The 25,395-nt window shown below is 38.5% G+C and overlaps 1 protein-coding gene across 3 annotated transcripts in view; it reads right to left on the minus strand.

The window, feature by feature from the left end:
- The window catches only part of LOC133070719 (cytochrome P450 2C31-like), a 44,487-nt gene that overhangs the window by 8,621 nt on the left and 10,471 nt on the right, over positions 1-25,395 (minus strand). For 2 of the 3 annotated variants that reach the window (XM_061163114.1, XM_061163115.1), the window contains exons 4-7: positions 24,375-24,535; positions 10,606-10,782; positions 9,523-9,664; positions 7,307-7,494 (exon numbers count right to left, since the gene is read on the minus strand). In XM_061163114.1, the coding sequence (XP_061019097.1) occupies positions 7,307-7,494; positions 9,523-9,664; positions 10,606-10,782; positions 24,375-24,535 (668 nt within the window). The remainder of the gene's footprint in view (positions 1-7,306; positions 7,495-9,522; positions 9,665-10,605; positions 10,783-24,374; positions 24,536-25,395) is intronic. The other variant, XM_061163116.1, reaches the window with a different exon arrangement.

Raw genomic sequence — 25,395 nt, forward strand, 5'->3', positions numbered from 1 at the left:
AAGTTCATTGCAGCACTGTTTATAATAGCCAGGACATGGAAGCAACCTAGATGCCCATCAGCAGATGAATGGATAAGGAAGCTGTGGTACATATACACCATGGAATATTACTCAGCCATTAAAAAGAATTCATTTGAATCAGTCCTAATGAGATGGATGAAGCTGGAGCCCATTATACAGAGTGAAGTAAGCCAGAAAGATAAAGAACATTACAGCATACTAACACATATATATGGAATTTAGAAAGGTGATAACGATAACCCTATATGCAGAACAGAAAAAGAGACACAGAAATACAGAACAGACTTTTGAACTTTGTGGGAGAATGTGAGGGTGGGATATTTCAAAAGAACAGCATGTATATTATCTATGGTGAAACAGATCACCAGCCCAGGTTGGATGCATGAGACAAGTGCTCCTGCCTGGTGCACTGGGAAGACCCAGAGGAATCGGGTGGAGAGGGAGGTGGGAGGGGGGATCGGGATTGGGAATACATGTAAATCCATGGCTGATTCATATCAATGTATGTCAAAACCCACTGGAAAAAAAATAATAATAATAATAAAAATAAATTAAAAATAAATAAATAAATAAAATTTAAAAAAAAAGAATCTATAAACAGGGACAATCTCGAAAGTATACAAGACTATCTTCTGTACATTCATATCTGTGGGTTCGGCAGCTTCAGGACCCCAATTAGAGTATGACTGCTGGGGAGGTGAGAACTGAAGGTGGATACCAGATACTGTACAGTGACAGAGAAGTTGAGGTTCCAACCCAGTGAGAGTGGGAAGAACTTTCCTGGCAACTCAGATTTTCTGTCATGGTTGATACCCCTAATTCTAAATTGTTGGATTAAAGAACCCACCCTGGACTAATGGTCATGCCCTAAGATTAAATCAAACATTGAAATTAAATCACAATGACAAACAATTATAGTAAGCTTAAGAGACTAAAGGACATCTGTCAGTAATTTAGCTGCCTTTCAAAATAAAATTCAGTGCCCTTTAAAGAAAAGGTATTCCAGACTCCCTGTAAGACATCATTCAAAACATTCACTATACAACAGAAAATAAAAAATAAATATGAAATGAAGGAAATGTGACCCAAATTTGAAGAAAAATAGCCAATAGAAGTAGAACCCATATTATCCTAGATATTAAAATTATCTAAGAACTACACAAGAATTACAATCCATCTATCATAAGTATATCCAAGTTCTTAAAGGAACAATTAATAACAAAAAAAGAATAAATGAGAAATCTCAACAGAGATTTAAAACTATAAAAATAGAAATTCTAGAAATGAAATTTTTACAGGATTGAATTAAAAACATTAGAGACTGCAAAAGAAAAGGTTAGTGAATTTAGAGACCTATCAATAGAGTAACAGCTCAGAAGCCCCTATTGGAAGAACTTTCCAACAGACAGTAATTATAAACTGTGAAATAAACACAAACACACACATTCTGCAAGGTAGCCAAAAGCATGAAAATGTAGAAAAGCATGAAGTGTAGAAAACACTTGAGAAGACAAAAAGATACTGGGTGAGTTTTCCACTTTAAAGATGTTATCATGAGGACAGCTCTCAGACAACAAAATATTGAGTGACTAAAGCATGGCCATAAGCCACGTCTCACTGCTTTAAAGAATCAATGACAACATTCAGCTGTACCTACTGCACAGAAACCAAAAAAAAGAGGGGGCGGGGGGTTAATACCATAAAAGAAAGAGCCAGAGAAAAGGACCCTTAAATTCCCTATATGAAATATCCCAAATCTCTGACAATCCTATAATCCTTGAATTACGTGTGGAAGAAATTCCAGATAACTACCCTAAAGTTAAAAAAAAACTAAATTAGAACTCAGAATTTTGAATTGAGAACAGCATAGTTAACGACCTGCTAAAACAAGCAAATAAACAAAGCTTGATGTTCCTCAAAGGACATAAATGAATCACGAGTCTCTACGATATATCATTAAAAATATGTAGGACACAGATACATACATACACACACACACCAAGAAAATGTGACCCATATACAAGAGAAAAAGAAAAACAACACTAACACTAAAATAACAATAGTGAAAATGGAATAAACAGATAGGAATTTTGAATCACAGTCAAATTTTGAATTTATAATCATAACTATTATAGTCAAGGAAATGAAAAAATGTCTCAACATAAAGTAAAATGTTAATGAATGAGTGATCAAAATATAAATTGTAAAGAGAACCCAAATGGAAATTCCAAAACTAAAATTTATGGTTGATTAGATTAATTATTAAATAGGCTTTACAATAGTTTGAAAGAAAAAGTTGGTGAAATAGAAGATAAATCAATAAAACTTTTTTCAGTCTGGAGGGAAGGAAAAAATTGAAAACAAATAAGCAAACAGAACCTAAGGAACATTTTCAACAACACCATAAGGTAATTGGAGTACCAAAAAAAGAAAGAAAATAAGTAAGAGAGAATGGGCAAAAAAAATTTGAGAAAATAATGAAGAAAATGTAGACATCTACAATGTAGACAAATAGAATAAATAAAAACAAAATCAGACTTAAACATAAATATATTGTAGTTAAAATATAGTCAAATACACAGAGAAAACTTGAAGGCAGTCAAAGAAAAATGGCCCATTACCTACACAAGAACAAGAATTCAAATGACTGCTGACTACTCATCAATAAAAATTGACCCAGAAAATAAAAATATGGAATATTTTTGAATGAAATATTTAAAATTATTGTTTAATATTTAATATTGATTTCATTTAATACTTAAATGAAATATTTAAAGTGCTAAAAAGAAAAAACTTATACCCAGTTAACACAGTAATCTATATCCAGATACCCACCTGTTGTAAACAAATACTTCCCTGCCTGTTTCTTAAAGTATTATCTATGGTTACCTTTATTCTACAATGGCAGATTGAGGCCACATGGTCCACAAAATCTGTATCACTACGTGGCCTCTTAAAGAGATGTTTGCCAACCCTGCTTAAAGCTAAAATTATAACACTAATGGCAGCTTTATAATATACATAGATATTATACATGTAATAACTTTGGTATAAAGAAAGAGGAACAGGTTAAATAGTCATATATGACTGCAGTGTTCTTGTATTTTTTAATTTAATAGTTTAATTTTAAGAAGACTGTAAAAATTTAAGGATACATATTGTAATCTCAAGAGAAATCATTTAAAAAATAGTTCAATGACAACAGATACTTATAATCCTGAAAAAAATATATACTAATCCAGAGGAAGGCAGGAAATGAGAAGTAGAGAGATATAAAAAAGAGGGACAAACAAAAAACCAATTATTTAAAAGTACAGTTATTCCCAAGAGAAAACAGTAAAGGAGGAAGAGTAGAATTATGAACTTGGTGGATATGCAGGACACAAATGATGAATTTGCAAATATAAACCCACCATATCAGTAATTATATTAAATTGCAATAAACTAAATATTCCAATTTAAAAAGTAGAATGCACTTAATAGACATATAAGGACAATCCATCCAAAAGCAATAGAACACGTTCTCCTCAAGCACACATGAAACATTATCCAGAATAGATCATATGTTATGACACAAAACAAATATTAAGAAGTTTTAGAAGACTGAAATCATATCAAGTATATTTCCAAACAAAATATTATAAATTGAGAAATCAATTATAAGAAAACTGGAAAATTCACAGAGATGTGGATATTAAACAATATGCTACTGAACAATCAAAGGATCAAAGAATAAATCAAAAAAAAAAAATCAAAAAGTACCTTGAGACAAAAAAAAAAAAAAATGTAATCATGGCATACCAAAACTTATGAGGTCAGGAAAAGCAGTTCTAAGAGAAAAGTTCAGTGATAAATGCCTACATTAAGAAATGAGAATGATATCAAACAAGCAACCTAACTTGACACCTCAAAGAACTAGAAAAAGAAGAAAACATAAAGCTGGGTCAGTAGAAGGAAGGAAGTAGAGATCATAAAGTAAATAAAAGAAACAGAGACCAATAAGAAAAAAAAAAAAAACCCCAATGAGACTAAGAGCTGGCTTTTTTAAGCCATAAAAAAAAAACCAACAAACCTTTAGCTAGACTTACCAAGAAAAGAAGAAATAAGACTAAAATAAGCAGAAATAAAAGAGGAAACATTACAACTGATACCAGACAAATACATATAATCATAACAACCTATTAATATAATGAACCATACCTGAACAAATTGGAAAACTTAGAAAAAATAGACTCTTAGAAACCTACAACCTATCAAGAAACAGTCATGAAGAATTAGAAATCTGAATACATGAATCTTGATTAAGGAGATTGAATTGGCAATCATATACTCCCAAAACACAAAGTGCAGGACCAGACAGTTTCACTGATTAATTCTATCAAATATATAAAGAGAAATGAATACCAATTCTCAAACTCTTCCAAAAAATACAAGAGGAAAGGCCACTTTGAAACTAACTTTGAAAAGCCAACATTACCCTTCTATTATAACCAAAAAGAATAGTACATGAAATGAAAATTATAGGCCAATATCCTTGATATCTGGTCCCATCACAGCATGGCTAATAGAAGGGGGAAAACTGGAAACAGTGACAGATTTTGTTTTCTTGGGCTCAAAAGTAACTCACTGCAGACAGTGACCACAGCCATGAAATTAAAAAATGCTTGCTCCTTGGAAGAAAAGCTATGATAAACCTAGACAGCGTATTAAAGACCAGAGACAACACTTTGCCAACAAAGGTCCGTACAGTCGAACCTATGGTTTTTCCAGTTAATTATGTATGGATGTGAGAGTTGGACCATAAAGAAGGCTGAATGCCAAAAAATTGATGCTTCTGAATTGTGCTGCTGGAGAAGACTCTTGAAGAGTCCCTTGGACTGCAAGGACATCAAACCAGTGAATCCTAAAGGAAGTCAGCCCTGAATGTTCATTGGAAGGACTGATGTCGAAGCTGAAGCTCCAATACTTTAGCCATGTGATTCGAAGAACCGAGTCATTGGAAAAGAAACTGATGCTGGGAAAGATTGAAAGCAAAAGAAGAAGAGGGCGGCAAAGGATCAGATGGTTAGACAGTATCACCAACTTGATAGGCATGAATTTGAGCAAATTCTAGGAGATGGTGAAAGTCAAGGAAGCCTGGCGTACTGCAGTCCATGGGGATGAAAAGAGTCAGACACAACTTAGGGACTAAAAAACAACAACAATCCTTGATAAACGTAGATGCAAAAATCCTCAACAAAATATTAGCAAACTGAATTGAAGAATACAGTAACAGGTGGATTCATGAGCATGCTGGATTTATTCCAGGGATGTAAGGATGGTTCAACATGTATAAATCAACTGGTGTGATAGAACTCATTAACAAAATGGGAAATAAAATTCATAGAATCCTCTCAGTTTATTCAGAAAAAAAAAACAAGCATTTGATGAAATCAACATTCATTTATTATAAAAACTCTCAACAAAGTGGTATAGAGGGAAGGTACCTCAACCTACTACCAGCTATATATGACACCCCAACATTCAATATCATACTCAACAGTGAAAAGGTGAAAATTTTTCTTTTAAGATCAGTAAGGAGACCAGAATCACCACTTATATTGAACAGAAGGAGTCAGGGTTTGGGAAAATTTTCCTTAAGACGCAAGAGAATTGGGTATATTTAAATGCTAATGGAAAGAACCAGCAGGGAAGGAGAGGATAAAGAGAAAAGAAGAAATGATTATCTGAAGAGGAACCATAAAAAAGTGAGAGGAAAGAGATCCATGACACAAGTGGAAAGATTTACTTTAAATGAAAGGAAAGCCATTCTTCCACAACAACAAAATGAAAAGCAAAATAAAGGGATGTGGATGTAGCTAAATTTGTAAATCTAGTGGAAAGGAGTTGAGGGAGACCCATAAAATGGCTTCTGAATTTCTCTGTGAAAGACTAGATCATTTGGTGGAAGGTCCATGGTGGAGAACTGGAAGGGAAGAATTCAGAGCTGAAGGTTGTTGTTGGTGGTGGTGGTATGCTTGTTGGAGTAAGATGAGTTCAGTTGTGAAACAAGAACATTGGATAAAATCCCTAAGAAAGCCAATACCAAAGAATGCTCAAACTACGGCACAATTGCACTCACCTCACATGCTAGTAAAGTAATGCTCAAAACTTTCCAAGCCAGGCTTCAGCAATACGTGAACCGTGAACTTCCAGATGTTCAAGCTGGTTTTAGAAAAGGCAGAGGAACCAGAGATCAAATTGCCAACATTTGGGGGGGCTCCAAAATCACTGCAGATGGTGACTGCAGCCATGAAATAAAAAGATGCTTACCCCTTGGAAGGAAACTTATGACCAACCTAGACAGCATAATAAAAAGCAGAGACACTACTTCCCCAATGAAGGTCCATCTAGTCAAGGCTATGGTTTTTCCAGTGGTCATGTATGAATGTGAGAGTTGGACTATAAAGAAAGCTGAGCACTGAATAAATGATGCTTTTGTATTCTGTTGTTGGAGAAGACTCTTGAGAGTCCCTTGGACTGCAAGGAGATCCAACCAGTCTATCCTAAAAGAGATCAGCCCTGGGTGTTCATTGGAAGGACTGATGTTGAAGCTGAAACTCTGATACCTTAGCCACCTGATGCAAAGAACTGACTCATTCAAAAACACCCTGATGCTGGGAAAAATTGAAGGCAGGAGGAAAAGGGGATGACAGAGGATGAAACGGTTGGATGGTTTCACTGACTCGATGGACATGAGTTTGAGTGGACTCCGGGGGTTGGTGATGGACAGGGAGGCCTGGCATGCTGCAGTCCTTGGGGTCACAAAGAGTTGAACACAACTGAGCAACTGAACTGAACTGAACTGATTGAGTTGGTGACAATAATATCACCCTGATGGGCTGCATGGTCTTCCAGAAGGGATCAGTAGCTCAAATGCAGGTAGGGAGGAAGAAAACTGTTGCATTGGACTTTTGACAAGTGAAACAGAAGGGAGGTGATTATTGATTAAGTGGTAAGAGTAATAAAATACACTGGAAAATAAGGAGTGGACAGAAGAGTAGCCTAATGAACACACAGAGAATGGGTCTAACAATGTACTGAGAATCCTGTGGGAATATAAGCACTATTATATTTATTAAAATGTATCTACAAACTAAAAGGAAAGGAGCATATCGTCAGAGGGTGAAATACCTTAGACACGACTATGTAATACTTGTAGACAATTAGGCAATCTATACATCTACTGCTGTGATAGTTGAAACCCAAGAGTCTTAATGAGGAGTATAGATGAAATACCTCTCACCTTGGGAATGAGATATTCTCTGAATTTAATGTCCTGAGCTGCTGCATGGGGTAGGTTGTTGGGGACAAGGTCAATGTATCTCTGGATCTCGTGGATCACAGCATCTGTGTAGGGCATGCGGCTTCTGTCCTGCATGCAGGGACTCCGGTTTCTGCCAACCACACGGTTAATTTCTTCCTGAACTTTAGCTGGCAAGGTAGAAATCAGAATTTATGTCAAGTGATAAAGATATTTTATATCTTCTTAATGATGATTACATTGTGGTAGGTTATGGAGAGAAGGAAAAATTACATGTGTTTCAATAAAAGGGAAAAAAAGAAACAGAATTTCAATGTCATGGGCAAACTGGAATTTCATTAGAGACTTAAATACACATGCATATAAAACACAGCTACATCATGAAATTCATTTCTCAATTCTGATTCTCTCCTTTGTGTATTTTTTAAAATAAACTCAGGGACGTGGGATCTCAAAGGCTCACATCATGCAGTTTAACCATTTTGTTTATGTCAGTTTTTTATGAAAGTTCTAAGAGAGTAGTACTCCATGCAGTAAATACTTAATAAATGGACCAACTGAACAGATGTTTGGTTGACTCAACACATAGGAATAATAAGTAAGTTAAGGGAGAATATCCAAAATTACAGAGTAGAAAGACTCTGAGATCACTTCCTCCCACAAGCATTACAAAATGATTAATACAATGATTTACAGAGCAACTATCAATAAGAACAACCTGAAGTCTAAGGAGAAAGTTCTTCAACAACTAAAGATCTAAAGATGGAATCATGCAATACATAGGAGAAGCAGAAATATAGCACAGTTAAGACCGTACCCCCAGATAAAAGACCCATGAACAGGATAATTACAATTACAGAGGTTCTCCCCAAGGAGTGAGGGGTCTGAACCCATCACTGGGCTCCCTAACCCAGGAGTGCTGCAACAGGAAGATGAGCCCCCAAAGAACTTGGTTTTGCAGGCCAACAGGGCTTATTTCAGATGAGCTAGTGAGCTGCGGGTCGGAGAAGGCAATGGCACCCCACTCCAGTACTCTTGCCTGGAAAATCCCATGGATGGAGGAGCCTGGTAGGCTACAGTCCATAGGGTCGCGAAGAGTCAGACACGACTGAGCGACTTCACTTTCACTTTTCACTTTCATGCACTGGAGAAGGAAATGGCAGCCAACTTCAGTATTCTTGCCTGGAGAATCCCAGGGGCGGGAGCCTGGTGGGCTGCTGTCTATGGGGTCGCACAGAGTCAGACACGACTGAAGTGACTTAGCAGCAGTGAGCAGTGAGCAGTCATGTCTGACTCTTTGTGACCTTTGGACCGTAGCCCACCAGGCTCCTCTGTCCATGGGATTCTCCAGGCAACATAATGTAGTGGGTTACCATGCCCTCCTCCAGGGGATCTTCCCTTCACAGGGAATGAACCCACATCTCTTATGTCTCACATGCACATTGGCAAGTGAGTTCTTTACCACTAGCACCCCCTGGGAAGCCTGTAAATATATATACATATAACTGGTTCACTTTGTTGTACAGCAGAAACTAATACAACATTGTAAGACAATTAAACTCAAAAAAATAAAAATAAAAGTGTCTTAATAGGCCAAAGCACAAAGCATGATAGAGTAAAGAAAATATTCTCTTAGGTGAGGAATGAATAAAGAAAAAAAGGAGGATGAGAAATTACATTTTTCAGGAAATTTTGTTTGGCCAAAAGGGTGTATTTGAACAGAATTTTTGTGTATAATTTTTAAATTTAAAGAGTGAAGTTTTCTGATGAAGAAAGATTGTGATTTTGTTGAGTCATTCCTTCCATTGAAAATGCATCTGAGTAGAATGAACTTTTGATAAAAGTACATTTATCTGGACTTAGAAAGCTTTACCAGCAATATCATTGTAGAGAAGATTCTTCACCATCTGATTCACCATGGAAGCCCAACTGCACCTGACCTGATGCATAGCAAGGATACTCCACCACATTAGGGAAGACAGTGATCTCTGCCCTCCATAACTCTGCTGCTGGTTAACTATTTCATTCTCCTTTTTTACTATTCTCTAATTTGAATGTAACTCATACAATGATAAGATGTACTAAGGATGAAAGTTTTTCTTGTACATCTTCCAGGCAGATGAAGAGTAGAAAAGTCATCAGGGTTGCCTGCCAGTTTCTAACTGGAATTTCATCCTGTCCATCGTCTGTGATACTACCTGTGACCTCTGGGTGCTTCAGCAGGAGCAGCAGTCCATATCTCAGAGTGATGCTTGTTGTCTCTATTCCAGCAGTAAACACATCCCATAGAGTGGTGATCAAGTTGTCCATGGTAAATTCAGACTGTTTATTGTGTTTCTCCTAGCAATGATGTATTAGGATTACTTGATAAGTAAAAGAAACTTACAAGTAACTTAAAATAATTCCATATAACAACATAATTTCTTGTTTATTTGACAAATTAAGCCAAACATTAGAGAATGTTATAGATGAAGGTAAAGTTAGATAAGTTGTTAGAATTTCTTCAGTTAAAATATAACCAGAGTTAAACTTCCAATAAGTACTTTCTGATTCTTCACTTTCTCACCCACTGGAGTGAATCAGTTCTTCAGTCATTTCTTTCTAACCTGACACTTATCAAGTCATCACTACTGCTCACCATCAATTCGGGCATCTATTGTCTATTTCATCATATCTGAATTTCTCACTCAGGCCTTCAGAATCACCTATCTTCAAACTGAAACACTATTCCCAAATTCATCAGTCATTAAACCCATGACAGTTCCTCAGTTACTAGCAAGACAATCTCTTTAAAAACTCCACACACTTCATCACTGCACTTATCTTTCCCTGAACCAATTTTGTCATCTCTGCTAATTCTCTAAACCTACTTCATCTGTTTCTTACTGTCTTTCCAAGAGTAAGCCTTTCTAGATTCCCACCCATTTCTACCTTCTCTCATTTCTTACATCACCCATTCATGGAATATATTTAATGAAAGAGAATATACTATCTACCACTTATCTTGAATGTGTGTGTGTGTTTCAATCTGTTCTCAAATAAAGAACCAGCTTTAACATGGTAAATATAAAAGCTTCCAAGCAATTTTCAGTGACAATGCAGAAATAATTCAAGATATCCAGTATGGTTTGCACAAAAATAAGTTGCAAAAGCAATGACTATTTCTTTAAGAATGAGCATGTGTTTTAATAAACTGATTCCACTGAGAAGAACAAGGCTATTCCATGCATCACATCACTCCACACACAAAGATGAAGCAGCAAATCTGGATCCCATTTTACCTTTTCCATTTTAATCAGGAAGTAATCAATAAAGTCTTGAGGGTTATTGAGGTCCATGGATTCTTGGTGTTCCTTTATTTTCTCCAAAATAAACTTCCTTTGCTCAGTCATGTTTTTAAATAATGTGTTATGACTCCCTGGGAGATAATGTAGTAAAGAGGGGAAAGCATTGTAGAGCTGAAAAATAAAAGAGACAATTAATTCAGCAAACATTTACAGGCCCATATTATGGTGCAGACATATTGCTATAAAATGAGTAAATAAAGATGAATAATATATGTTTCTTGCACTGGAACCCATTTGGGATTTGAAAGAGAGAGAGATTTGATAAAATGGCCTGAGTGACAGTATGCACAGATTAACAACTAATTTCCAAACCATTTGAAATATTTTTCTACCCTCTGAAGAAATTCAGGATCATACCACATCTTTCCAAATGAGGGTACTGAGGTTCAGAAAGATTAGTCTACCAGTCTAAGACACAAAACAAATGACAGAGGTAGAATCCAGTGTTTATCCCAGTTTACACTACAGACATGTCTACAGAGAGTCAACTAAAAAGTGTGCAGGGATCATATACTTTTTCTATATTTATTTTTATGAAAATATGTTAACAGTTGACACATATTATATTAGTTTCAGGTGTGCAAAATGGTGATTCACCATTTACATGCATTACAAATTGATCACCATGATAAGCCTAGGAATCATCTGTCATCATACAGTTATTGAAATGTTATTGACTCTATTCCTTATGCTGTATATTACATACCTGTGACTTACTACATTTATATTTGAAGTTTATACTTCTTAATCCCTTTTACCTATTTCACTCATCCCTCTACTTCTTCCTCTCTGAGGACTACAAGTTTCTTCTCTGTATCTATGAATTTGTTTCTGTTTTATTTTGTTGTTTTAATTTTTAGATTCTAAATATGAAATAAATCATGTAACATTTCTTTATCTGCCTGACATTTTTCCCTTAGCATAATATCTTCTAGAACTATCCATGCTGTAAAAATGGCACAATTTCATGCTTTTATATGGCTGAATAATATTTCTTTTCTTTTTTTTTTTTTATTTTTTTTTCCCAGTGGGTTTTGTCATACATTGATATGAATATATGGCTGAATAATATTTCATTGTGTGTGTGTGTGTGTACCACTTCTTCTTTATCCTTTCATCTATCAATGGACACTTAGGTGATTTCGATATCTCACCTACTGTCAACAACGCTACAATGAATATAGGGGTGCATATATCTTTTTGAATAAGTTTCTTTTCTTCAGATAAATACCCAGATGTTTTCTAGAGAGAAGTACCCAGTTAAGTCCCAGATCATATAGGAGCTCTATTTTTAACTTTTTGAGGAACCTCTATACTGTTTGCCATAGTGACGGTTTCAATTTACATTCCTACCAACAGTGCATGAGTGTTCCCTTATCTCCACATCCTCCCAACACTTGTTATTTCTTCTCTTTCTTACAATAACCATTCTGACTGGTATGAGGTAAAATCTTTTAGTGTTTCTATTTGTATTTTCCTGATAATTAGTGTTTTGACCATCTTTCAATGTGCCTATTGGCCAACTGTTTGTCTTCATTGGAAAAATACCTATTTGAACCTTCTGTCCATTTTTTAATTAGGGTTTTCTTTTTGTTATTGAAGTGTGTGAGTTTTTCGTGTATTTTGAACACTAATTCCTTGTCAGATACATCATTTGCAAATACATTCTATTCAGCAGGCAGGCATTTTGTTTTGTTGATAGTCACCTTCACTGTGCAAAAGCTTTTACATTTGATTAGGTCACATCCCTTTATTTTTGCTTTTGTATCCCTTGCCTAACAATGAATAACCAAAAAGATATCAACAAGATTAATGTCAAAGAGTGCACATCTATGATTACTTCTAGAATTTTTATAGTTCTGGTTCTTACATTTAAATCCTTAATCCATTTTGAATTTATTTTTATCTGTGGTGTGATAAAGGCATCTACTTTGATTCTTTTGTATGTAACTGTCCAGTTTTCCCAATACCATTGATTGAAGAGGGTGTCTTTTCTACATTCTGTATTCTAGCTTCTTTTGTTGTATATTAATTACCTACTAGGTGTGGGTTCATATCTAGGCTGTCTCTTCAGTTCCATTAATTATGTCTGTTTTTGTGCCAGTACCATACTTCTTTTTCTTTGCTTGCTATGGCTGGAACTTCCAGTACTATGCTGAATAAATGTGGGGAGAGTGGTCATCCTTGTGTTGTTCCTGATTTGAGAGGTAATACTTTAAGGTTTTCACAATTGAGAATGATGGGAGCTTCTGCTATAGGGGCTTTATTACATTCAGGTATGTTCCCTCTCTATTCACTCTGGAGTTTTTATTATTCAATGGATGTTGAATTCAGTCAAAAAGCTTTTTTGCAAAACTTAAAAAATCATATGATTTATTCATCATTTTTAACGTGATGTATCACATAGATTGATTTGCAGACACTGAACCATCTTTGCATCCTCAGAATAAATTTGGCTTATTCATAGATTATAACATCTTAATGTATTGCTGATTTCAATTTCATGCAAAGATGGGCATAATAAAGGACAGAAATGGTATGGACCTAACAGAAGCAGAAGATATTAAGAAGAGGTGGCAAGAATACACAGAAGACCTATACAAAAAAGATCTTCACGACCCAGATAATCATGATGGTGTGGTCAGTCACCTAGAGCCAGACATCCTGGAATATGAAGTCAAGTGGGCCTTAGAAAGCATCACTATGAACAAAACTAGTGGAGGTGACGGAATTCAAGTTGAACTATTTCAAATCCTGAAAGATGATGCTGTCAAAGTGCTTCACTCAATATGCCAGCAAATTTGGAAAACTCAGCAGTGGCCACAGAACTGGAAAAGGTCAGTTTTCATTCCAATCCCAAAGAAAGACAAACCCAAAGAATGGTCAAACTACCACACAATTGCACTCATCTCACAGGCTAGTAAAGTAATGCTTAAAATTACCCAAGCCAGGTTTCAGCAATACGTGAACCGTGAACTGCCAGACGTTCAAGCTGGTTTTAGAAAAGGCAGAGGAACCAGAGATCAAATTGCCAACATCTGGTGGACCATCAAAAAAGCAAAAGAGTTCCAGAAAAAACATCTATTTCTGCTTTATTGACTAAGCCAAAGCCTTTGACTGTGTGGATCACAATAAACTGTGGAAAATTCTGAAAGAGATGGGAATACCAGACCACCTGACCTGCCTCTTGAAAAACCTATATGCAGGTTAGGAAGCAACAGTTAGAATTGGACATGGAATAACAGACTGGTTCCAAATAGGAAAAGGAGTGCGTCAAGGCTGTATAATGTCACCTTGCTTATTTAACTTACATGCAGAGTACATCATGAGAAACGCTTGACTAGAAGAAGCACAAGCTGGAATCAAGACTGCCGGGAGAAATATGAATAACCTCAGATATGCAGATGACACCACCCTTATGGCAGAAAGTGAAGAGGAACTAAAAAGCCTCTTGATGAAAGTGAAAGAAGAGAGTGAAAATGTTGGCCTAAAGCTCAACATTCAGAAAACTAAGATCATGGCATCCGGTCCCATCACTTCATGGCAAATAGATGGGGAAACAGTGGAAACAGTGTCAGACTTTATTTTGGGGGGCTCCAAATCACTGCAGATGGTGATTGCCACTGTGAAATTAGAAGATGCTTACTCCTTGGAAGGAAAGTTATGACCAACCTAGATTGCATTTTAAAAGCAGAGACATTACTTTGCCAACAAAGGTCTGTCTAGTCAATGCTATGGTTTTTCCATTAGTCATGTATGGATGTGAGAGTTGGACTGTGAAGAAAGCTGAGCACCGAAAAATTGATGCTTTTGAACTGTGGTGTTTGAGAAGACTCTTGAGAGTCCCTTGGACTGCAAGGAGATCCAACCAGTCCATCCTAAAGGAGATCAGTCCTGGGTGTTCATTGGAAGGACTGATGCTGAGGCTGAAACTCCAGTTCTTTGGCCACCTCATGCAAAGAGTTGACTCATTGGAAAAGATTCTGAAGCTGGGAGGGGTTGGGGGCAGGAGGAGAAGGGGACAACAGAGGATGAGATGGCTGGATGGCATCACTGACTCGATGGATACGAGTTTGAGTAAACTCCGAGAGTTGGTGATGGACAGGTGAGAGAGTCAATTCCCAGGCAGGTTGATAAGAAGTCTAGGGGTCCCCATGGAGAGAGGGGTCTGGAGTTCTCAAAGAGGAAGAAAGGACAAATTTTTTTTTCTCCTCTACATTCCTTAGGTTTATGTAACAATAATGTATTCTGCTTGAGGACAGTTTCTGGAAAAACCTTCTGGCTAATTCTGTTATCTCAAAATGTAAATTCTGGGAGTAGGTCTGGTGAGGTCTTTACAACCTCCAGACATTCTTTTGAGCCACTGTAATAACTAATTTGAGAGTATATAATTCCATTGCTAAGACTAGCTAGGGAGTACTCTTTCTCCCCCTTCTGATATCTATGTCAGAAGCTTTCTCTATCTCCTCTATACTTTAATAAAACTTTATTACACAAAAGCTCTGAGTGATCCAACCTCGTCTCTGGCCCTGGGTTGAATTCTTCTCCTCCGGAGGCCAAGAACCCCAGCGTCTTTGCGTGATTCAGCAACAACCTTTCACAGGAAGGCCTGGCATGCTGAGATTCATGGGGTCGCAAAGAATCGGACACGACTGAGCAACTGAACAGAAACGAACTGAACTGAACTGAATCTTTTCTAAAGTGGCTGACTTTTTTGGGCTCCAAAATCACTGCAGATGGTGACTGCCGTGAAATTAAAAGATGCTTACTCCTTGGAAGGAAAGTTATGACCAAACTAGACAGCATATTAAAAACCAGAGACATTACTTTGACAACAAAGATCCGTCTAGTCAAGGCTATGGTTTTTCCAGTAATCATGTATGGATGTGAGAGTTGGACTATAAGGAAAGCTGAGCACTGAAAAATTGATGTTTTTGAACTGTGGTGTTTGAGAAGACTCTTGAGAGTCCGTTGGGCTGCAAGGAGATCCAGCCAGTCCATCCTAAAGGAGATCAGTCCTGGGTATTCATTGGAAGGACTGATATTGAAGCTGAAACTCCAATACTTTGGCCTCCTGATGAGAAGTACTGACTCTCAAAAAGACCCTGATGCTGGGAAAGATTGAAGGCAGGAGGAGAAGAGGACAACAGAGAATGAGATGGTTGGATGGCATTACTGACTCAATATACATGAGTTTGGGTAAACTCCAGGAGTTGGTGATGGAAGGGAGGTCTGGTGTACTGCAGTCCAATATGGGGTCACAAAGTGTCGGACACGACTGAGCAACTGAACTGAACTGAATTGAATCTTTTCTATTGCCCTTTTAGTCTCTACTGTTTATTTAGTCTCTGATCTTTACTATTTCCTTCCTTCTGCTAACTTTGGGCTTTGTTTGTTCTTCTTTTTTCTAGTTTGTTTTGTGTGTGTGTGTGTGCAGCAGTTTTATTAAAGTAAGAAAAGGGACAGAGAAAGCTTCTGACATAGACATCAGAAGGGGGACAGAGAATGCCCCCCTCAGTCTAAGCAAGGGAGTTATGTGCTTTTTTAATTAGTTTCTAAGATAAATCAAAAGAATGTCTCAAGGTTGTAAAGATCTTACTAGATCCACTCCCATAATTAACATTTTAAGACAACAGGATTATCCAGAAGGTTTTCGAGAAGGAGAAACTGTCCTCAAGCAGGATATATTGTTGTTATATAATCCTTAGTACAGAGTTTTGGAGAAGGAAATGGCAACCCACTCCAGTACTCTTACCTGGAAAATCCCATGGATGGAGAAGCCTGGTGGGCTACAGCCCATGGGGTCGCAAAGAGTCGGACATGACTGAGCGACTCCACCACCACCACCACCAGTACAGAGTTTAAACTTAGTTGTTTGTTGTGTAATCATCAGTACCAGGCTTAAAGAAAAAAATGTTTTACGTGACTAAGACTAAAGAATGTAGAGGGGGGGAAAGATGTTTGTCTTTTCCTCCTTCTTGAGAATTCCAGACCCCTATCTGCACTTCATGAGCCCCAGATCCCTTTCTCCTCCTCAGGGACGCCGGGCTTCTTATCAACCTGCCTAGGAATTGACTCTCTTGTTCCCCTCTTTTCTTTTCGGGCAATTATGTTGCCAAAAGAAAGGGACATCGTTTTCATTCCATAACTACTTCCTGCTGTTGACGGGCATCATCCCTAACTTGTTGAGGCAACATATTCTCCTAACCCTCATATTGAGGGTCTCTGATCCAAGGGACCCAAGAAATAGTTGGAGAGGCTGTGGCACTCATAGGAGCCTGGACAACCATTTGCAACCTAGAAACTTTCAGACGGTTAGAAACAGACCCCATTTTGCAGTTACAGATGTGAGGCAAAATAGTCACTAAACCAGGTTAAAACATAATCAAAATTAAAAGTACATTATGTCCATAGTTACATCAGTCCATCTTAGGATCGCTAGTAGTCATCAGATTAAGAGGCATCACACATGATTGTTGTGGTGAAGAGTTGAAGTAAGTCCTTTCCTTGAAGTGGAGAAACCCACCACGGGAAGCCTTCAATTGATGAGGAGGTTGAAAAGCTGAAAGCTGAGTCACACGGCTAATTCTAAGGTTTCAGGGTCTATAACAATGTCTGTGTGTAAGAAGGGTCTTCCATAGATACATTCAAAGGGGAACAGTCCTTCCTTTTTAGGGCCAGTTCGAGCCCTCATTAAAGCTACAGGTAGAACTTTAAAACAAGTGTCTTATGTTTCCTGAGTTAGCTTACACAGATGCCTCTTAATAATGTCATTAGCCTTTTCAACTTTTTCTGAAGTTCGGGGTCTCCAGGATCTGTGTAAGTGATATTTTATTCATAGAGTTTTCGATGCCCCTTGAGTTACAGCAGCTTTAAAGATGGAGCCATTGTTGCTCTGAACTTTAGAGTTTAAGATCTCACTTACATCAAGAGAAGTCAGTACAGTAAGACATTGCCCATTAGTCAACTTATGAGCTATAGACATTAGCAAAACAATAGTAGCAATTACCCTTAAGGAATGTGGCCATAGGATTTTTTTTTTTTTTTTTAACTAAGGAACAAACTAAACTCTGATCCTGTGAGCAAGCTCAAAGCAGGAGCCTGCAAGACAGCAGACTGAAGAGCCTTAAAAGCCTTTTGAATCTCTGGGGACCTAACCAGCTTGTCAGTTTTGGCCAGCTGAGTCTCCGTTATAAGTTTATATTAAGGCCAGGCAAGCTCCCCATAACCCACAATCCAAATGTGGCAGTAGCCTGTAATGCCTCAAAATCCTCTCAACTATCTTAAAGTCTTACTTGGCTTGTTTAGGAATTTCAGACTATAAAGTATAAGGATTAGGCACTTACTGTTTGTATATCTTGAATTAGCCTCCATTTATCATTTGACATTTTCACATCCAAAATAACATTGATGCATGGACTATTATAGGGAATTAATAGCTGTTATTCCTTTAAATCTTCAATGATGTGTTTTAACCCTTCCTTAACCTCAGGCTTTAGTGGGTACTGCTTTGAGCTTGATAACGAAAGGAACAGCATTTTTTGTTCAACCCTCAGTTTTTCCATCAGCCCACACTTTAGGGTTTATACTTTGTTCAATTAATGGGAGAGAAAGAGCAGGCTCCATATTCATGAAAACAGAGGCCTGGACCTTGTTCAGTATATCCCTCCCCAGAAGGGGTGAATGTGATTCTGGCACGATGAGAAACTCGAGAAAATAGCACAGAATTCTAGTTGCAGCTTAAAGGACAACTGAGATAATAACATTTGGCTTATCCAGACAGTCCCATTATGGTACGGGATCAGGAGGAAAGAGGACCAGGGGCTTCAGTGAGCACAGAGAAAGTTGCCCCAGTGTCCAAAACAAACTGACTGATTGGCTCCCAACAGTTATAAATACCCAGGGTTCCTCAGGGGTAATTAGGATGGGAGCTTGTGTGGGGACACCTAGGCACCTTCAGTCCTGATTGTCTTGAGAGTCCAACCCCTGGGGCCTACACCTCAGACGCAGTCTCTTCTCCAGTATGGTCCTTTACAGACTGGACATGGAGCTGGGGCAGCTTAGATGCCTCAGGCCAATCCCACTTGAGATGCTCCTCCTTTCAGCAGTAATAACAAGTCCATCCCTTTTCACCTGGGTCCCTCTGGGCATTTTTCCTCAGGCTGTTTCAGAGTGGATCTAACAGCCATGCTGGGACTTTAGTCTTTTGACTGGTTCTTTTTTTGCCTCATTTTCTTCCTCATATTCTCCACCATGATATACTGTCTGAGACAGCTGCAACAGTTTTTCTAAAGACAGACTTGGTCCAAACGCCTGTTTTTGTAACTTACAGCAGCTATCTGGAGTCGATTGAGTAAGAAAACTATCTTTTAAGATCATTTCTCCCTCTGTAATTTCGAGATCAATGTCAGTAAACTTGTGGAGAGCCTCCTGTAGTCTAGCTAGGAATTTACCAGTTTTCTTCTCTCCCTGTTCTGTGTCAGTCAACTTAACATAGTCTAAAGTCTTTGTGCTCCCCTGAGTCCTTCAAGAATACATCCAGCAAAGTGGCTCTGTTATTGGAACCGCTTGGCCCCCAGTAAGAAGGAGGACTATTTCATGTTCCCTCTTTCCCCTTGCCTTCAAGCCATTCATCTCCAAAAGTAGTAGCTTCCCCCAAAACTCGAGTTTTTGAGTCAGGAGTCAGTGTCTGTCCCTAGACATACATTACATCTCTCCAAGTAAGGTCATAAAGTAAAGTTAGCCCCATAAAGCCTTCTATGTACTTTTTGGATCCTCTAAATAGTTTCAACCACAATTGGGACTGTTTGAATTTCTACTGACACTGAGGCAACCCCTCCTGGAAGGGTGACCTGATTCTCAGCCTGTTCAGTTGGGAGCCCCTGATACAGGGGCACAGTAAGAGAACAGGAGGCAGCTGAAGGCTTCACACCCAAATGTGCACACTTTGGACATAAGTCAGGCATGTCTCGCAGAGAGATAAAGAGCAACACATATGGCACTTCTACCCATTTCCTTTGTTTTCTACAGAACTGGTCTAGTTGTAAAAATGGTATCATAATTGAGATACCCTTTAACTGGCCAGTGTTCCCTGTTTTCCCAAGGATACTGTGGCCATTCAGTATCACAGAAGAAGAATCAGGTGTGTATTTCTTAAACTCTGGGGATCAAACTTGTCCCGTTTTTTAAATATACTTTAAAGGAGTGGTTCTGGAACTGTTAGCTCCCATCTGTAGGAGAGAAAAAAGCAGCATCCACGGCCGTGGCTCCTTTTCACGAGGGGTGTCCCTCCCTGCTCTAAAGAGGAGTGCAGACAGACTTTCCACTGAAGTTTCCTTCCCTGGTCAGACTTAGTCTGTCCCTTACTGATGCAGGCATCTTACTCATCCCTCCCAGTTCTACCACCAAGGTGGGGTGGAGATGCACCAGGGGTAGACCTGATGGCATCCCAGATTGATTTCTCGTTTCTTACTACCAAGACCTTTGTTTGATTTGCCAGAGTAGTTTCCCATGATGTTTCCCAAGCTAGGACTACTTGAGGAAGCATCCATCTTACGTGTGCCCATGTACATTCCTGAGTACACTGCTGACTTCAGTTGAAGTGGTGAGTCATAAAGAGATGAACAAGAACCAAGATGTCCCTTCTGAGTGTCACCATGCCAGTATATGTGATAGCAAAAGAGGTGGTAGAGGGCTGACCAGTGAGGAAAAAGTGATTTTTGTCCTCAAGCTACTAGGTCCAAACCTTCCAGTTCCTTTCCACAGATTCCACAAAAGGAACACCTAGAGAGTTGAGACATAAGCCATTGGAGAGTTTTCTCTGGTCTGCTAACAGCTAGCACTACCAAAGGGAGAAGCCCATTGCACTTCCAATCTGAACAGATCCTGTAATTCCGAATCAATATCCTCAAAAACCTCATGGTCACCAGCTGTGCTTTTATCCACATAGATAGGAGGCACAGCCATGACAAACACTCACTTTTAGGACTCTGGGCCCTGAGGCAGGCAGTCAAGAGAGTGACCTCTAGCCTGAGAGATATTCCTGGATCTAGAGCTCCTGCTTGCTCACAAACAAGCTCTTGTAACTTTTGGCTCCCAGCAAGGCTAGGGGCTTCCATACTTGGGGTCTAAGTAAAAGTACATAGTATTGGCATGAATCACAATTCCCTTGAAATTCTATGATCCAACAGATTAGGTTCAGTATCAGTTCAGTAGCTCAGTCATGTCCCACTCTTTGCGATCCCATGAACCACAGCATGCCAGGCCTCCCTGTCCATCACCAACTCCCGGAGTTCACCCAAACCCATGTGCATCGAGTCTGTGATGCCATCCAACCATCTCATCCTCTGTCATCCCCTTCTCCTCCTGCCCTCAATCTTTCCCAGCATCACAGTCTTTTCAAATCAGTCAACTCCTCACATCATGTGGCCAAAGTATTGTATTTTCAGCTTCAACATCAGTCCTTCCAATGAACACCCAGGACCAATCTCCTTTAGGATGGACTGGTTGGATCTCCTTGCAGTCCAAGGGACTCTCAAGAGTCTTCTCCAACACCACAGTTCAAAAGCATCAATTCTTCAGCGCTCAGCTTTCTTGACAGATTAGGTTAGTGGTTCTAATTCCCCAGGCAGTTACGGAATGGTCAAAGAGACCAAAAAAAAATTGACCGAGAAAGAAAAGTTCGCTACACATGCTTTGCCCATTTCTGGCCATTCTCCTTGAAGGGGTGTTGAGTGCCTCTTGGCATTGGCAGGTCAGCATAAACTCCCAACAAGGCTCCCCTTTGGGGGGCTGCCTTCAGTCATGAGGCACCTCAAAACCACAGAGAGGACTCATCACTTGCTTCATGCAGGGCGTGTCTTTCATTCACACAAACACACAATGGTGTTAGCAAAGTAAAGCAGAAAATGTGTATACTGAGAAAGCACAGAGGCTAATGCTCTCGAGTATTCTTACCTTGTCCTGAAAATCCTGGATGAGTCCCCAAGGTTATAGATTATGGTGAACGGTGTCAGATTCGTGATCTCAGAAGAAGATTTAGCTTTGGGACCAGGGACCATTCTTGATCACTCAAGAACTTTTGTGTAGCAGTTTTGTTAAAGAAAGAAAAAGGACAGAGAAAGCTTCTGACATAGACATCAGAAGGGGGATGGAGAGTGTCCACTCTTTTTCTGGTTTTATGTGTAAGGTTAGATTGTTTACTTGGCATTTTTCTCATTTCCTGAGGTAGACCTTTTTCACTATAAACTTCCCTCTTAGAACTGCTTTTGTGAGTCACATAGATTTTTGAATGTTTTGTTTCCATTTTCATTTCTCTCAAGGTTTTTGATTTGCTCTTTGACCCATTGTTGTTTAGTAGCAGCTAAGATCATGGCATTTCCCATCACTTCATGGGAAATAGATGGGGAAACAGTGGAAGCAGTGTCAGACTTTATTTTGGGGGGCTCCAAAATCACTGCAGATGGTGATTGCAGCCGTGAAATTAAAAGATGCTTACTGCTTAGAAGGAAAGTTATGACCAACCTAGATAGCATATTAAAAACCAGAGACATTATTTTGCCAACAAAGGTCTGTCTAGTCAATGCTATGGTTTTTCCAGTGGTCATGTGTGGATGTGAGAGCTGGACTGTGAAGAAAGCTGAGCACCGAAAAATTGATGCTTTTGAACTGTGGTGTTTGAGAAGACTCTTGAGAGTCCCTTGGACTGCAAGGAGATCCAACCAGTCCATCCTAAAGAAGATCAGTCCTGGGTGTTCATTGGAAGGACTGATGCTGAGGCTGAAACTCCAATACTTTGGCCATCTCATGCAAAGGGTTGACTCATTGGAAAAGACCCTGATGCTGGGAGGGACTGGGGGCAGGAGGAGAAAGGGACGACAGAGGATAAGATGGCTGGATGGCATCACCAACTCAATGGACATGAGTTTGAGTAAACTCTGGGAGTTGGTGATGGACAGGGAGGCCTGGCGTGCTGCAATTCATGGGGTCACAAAAAGTCGGACACGACTGAGTGACTGAACTGAACTGAGCTGAACTGAACTGAATAACATATTCAACAACATATTCAGTTCCTGTGTGTTTGTGTTTTTTCCAGTTTGTTTTTTTTTTTTTTTTTTTTTCTTGTAATTGATTTCTAGTTTCATACCATTGTGGTCAAAAAGATGCACGATATAATTTCAATCTCTTGAATTTACTGACACTTGTTTTGTAACATTTATGATCTATCTTGGAAAATGTTTCATGTGTACTTGAAAAAGAATGTGTATTCTGCTGCATTAGGATGGAATGTTGTATATAAATCTATCAAGTCCATTGTGTCTAATGTGTTGCTTAAGGCCATGTTTCCTTATTAATTTAGTTTGGCTGTTCTGTCCATGGGGCCCCTGCAAAGAGTCAGACATGACTGAGTGACTGAACTGAACTGTTCTGTCCATTGATGTAACTGATGTGTTAATTTCTCCTAGTATTATTGTATTACTGTCAATAACTCCTTTTAAGTCTGTTCACACCATACCATTTTTTTTCATTTATTTTTATTAGTTGGAGGCTGATTATTTTACAATATTGTAGTGGTTTTTGCCATACATTGACATAAATCAGCCATGGATTTACATGTATTCCCCATCCCGATCCCCCCTCCCACCTCCCTCTCTACCCGATCCCTCTAGGTCTTCCCAGTGCACCAGGCCCGAGCACTTGTCTCATGCATCCAGCCTGGGCTGGTGATCTGTTCATACCATTTTTTAAATGAAGAAACTATACCAGAAAGATTAAGGAAATGTCTATATTACCTAACTTACTTTTATTTAGGCATTTCACATCTTCAGAATGTACACATTGGCCATCACAGTCCTAGAGTTTACAGAATCCTTTTTAAACAGTACCTTCATGACTTAATACCCTCGATAGGTACTGAAGAAATTTATTCAGCTGCTATCTTGTATCAAACTGGATAGAGAATCAAGAAACCTAGTTTATATATCTAACTCATTCTTCTTTTGGTTAAGTTACTTTGAAAATAAGCTCAGTATTTCCAGATGAGCTTTCTGTTCCATAGACTACTTGCTCTCTAGAGTCCTTCCCAGGTAGAAAACATCATAACATTATGATCCATGGAATTTTAGTTGTTAGTTATAGTACAACATAGGTTATTATTTTTTTTTCTGACAGTTTACTAATAGTAAAAATACGATGTATATACATCCTATTTATACACATAAAAATCAGAGGAAAAAAGATTTCTCCAAAAAAAAAAAAAAGACCTTGTTATAATTGTTGCACTATTTTTTATTACCATTTTTATATTTTAAAAAACTCATTTCAACACATTCAATTGCTTTGATAGCTCACTGCTGCTCCTACTGCTAAGTCACTGTAGTCATGTCTGACTCTATGCGACCCCATAGATGGCAGCCCACCTCCGTACCTGGGATTCTCCAGGCAAGAACACTGCAGTGGGCTGCCATTTCCTTCTCCAATGCATGTTAAGTCGCTTCAGTCATGTGCGATTCTGTGCGACCCTATGGACAGCAGGCCACCAGGCTCTTCCATCCACAGGATTCTCTAGGCAAAAATACTGAAGTGGGTTGCCATTTCCTTCTCCATGATAACTCACTAAGTGGTAACAAACAACAGCACAAAGAGATGTGGTAATCAATTTAGACAGAAAATTATTTCCTATTTAAAAGGAACCTTGACCTTACCTCAATCCAGGGCATGCTAAAAATTGCTGCATTTTCATGAATATACTTTGCCAAGGTTATAAAATTTTCATCATTGTATTCAAAACGATTCCGGAATATAATAGAGCAGATCACATTGCAGGGAGCATAGCTCAGAAGGAAAGTAGGATCACATGGAGATCCTGAAAAAAATATATAAAATTTGGAATATAATTTTCAAACAAATCTTAAGTTTGCTGTTTAAAATAATGGAGAAAGTTTGATTTCTAAGATTTTTTTTTAATACAGGAACAACCTGGACCTGCCATCATCACTATAAATTCAACGTGCCTAGAGAGTTGGACCATAAAGAAGTCTGAGTGCTAAAGAATTGATGTTTTTGAACTGTGGCACTGGAGAAGACTCTTGAGAGTCCCTTGGACAGCAAGATTAAACCAGTCAGTCCTGGAGGAAATCAGTCCTGAATATTCATTGGTGCTAAAGTTGAAGCTCCAATATTTTGGCCATCTGATCCAAAGAGCTGACTCATTGGAAAAGACTGTAATGCTGGGAAAGACTGAGGGCAAGATGAGAAGTGGCTGACATGAGTTTGAGCAAACTCTGGGAGGTAGTGAAGGACAGGAAAGCCTGGCATGCAGTCATCCATGGAGTTGCGAAGAGTCGGACATAACTTAGCAACTGAACAACAACAATAAAATAAAATTGTATTTCCCTAAGCAAAATTATCTAACCCAGTGTTATTTATTTATTAAATTTCTCCCAATATTCTATTGATATCATTCTCTAATTAAAGCCACAAGGTAATACACAAGAAGGAGGTCATTTTGAAATGTCTTTAAAATTATAAAATTTAGCTCTTGGTGTTGATATTCTTCAAAATACCCAGAAGAAACTGAGCAATATAATAAGGAGGTAAGGAAAGTGAGGAGAATTGAAATCATATTTTACAAAATGCACTGAAAAAGGTTCAGTGTGCTTTTCTCTCAGAAGAGAATAATGAGAGGAACTGAAGACTACAGATCTCATCAAGAAAATCAGAGAT

This window comes from Dama dama, chromosome 15, assembly GCF_033118175.1.
Source record: "Dama dama isolate Ldn47 chromosome 15, ASM3311817v1, whole genome shotgun sequence".
Taxonomy (NCBI): domain Eukaryota; kingdom Metazoa; phylum Chordata; class Mammalia; order Artiodactyla; family Cervidae; genus Dama; species Dama dama.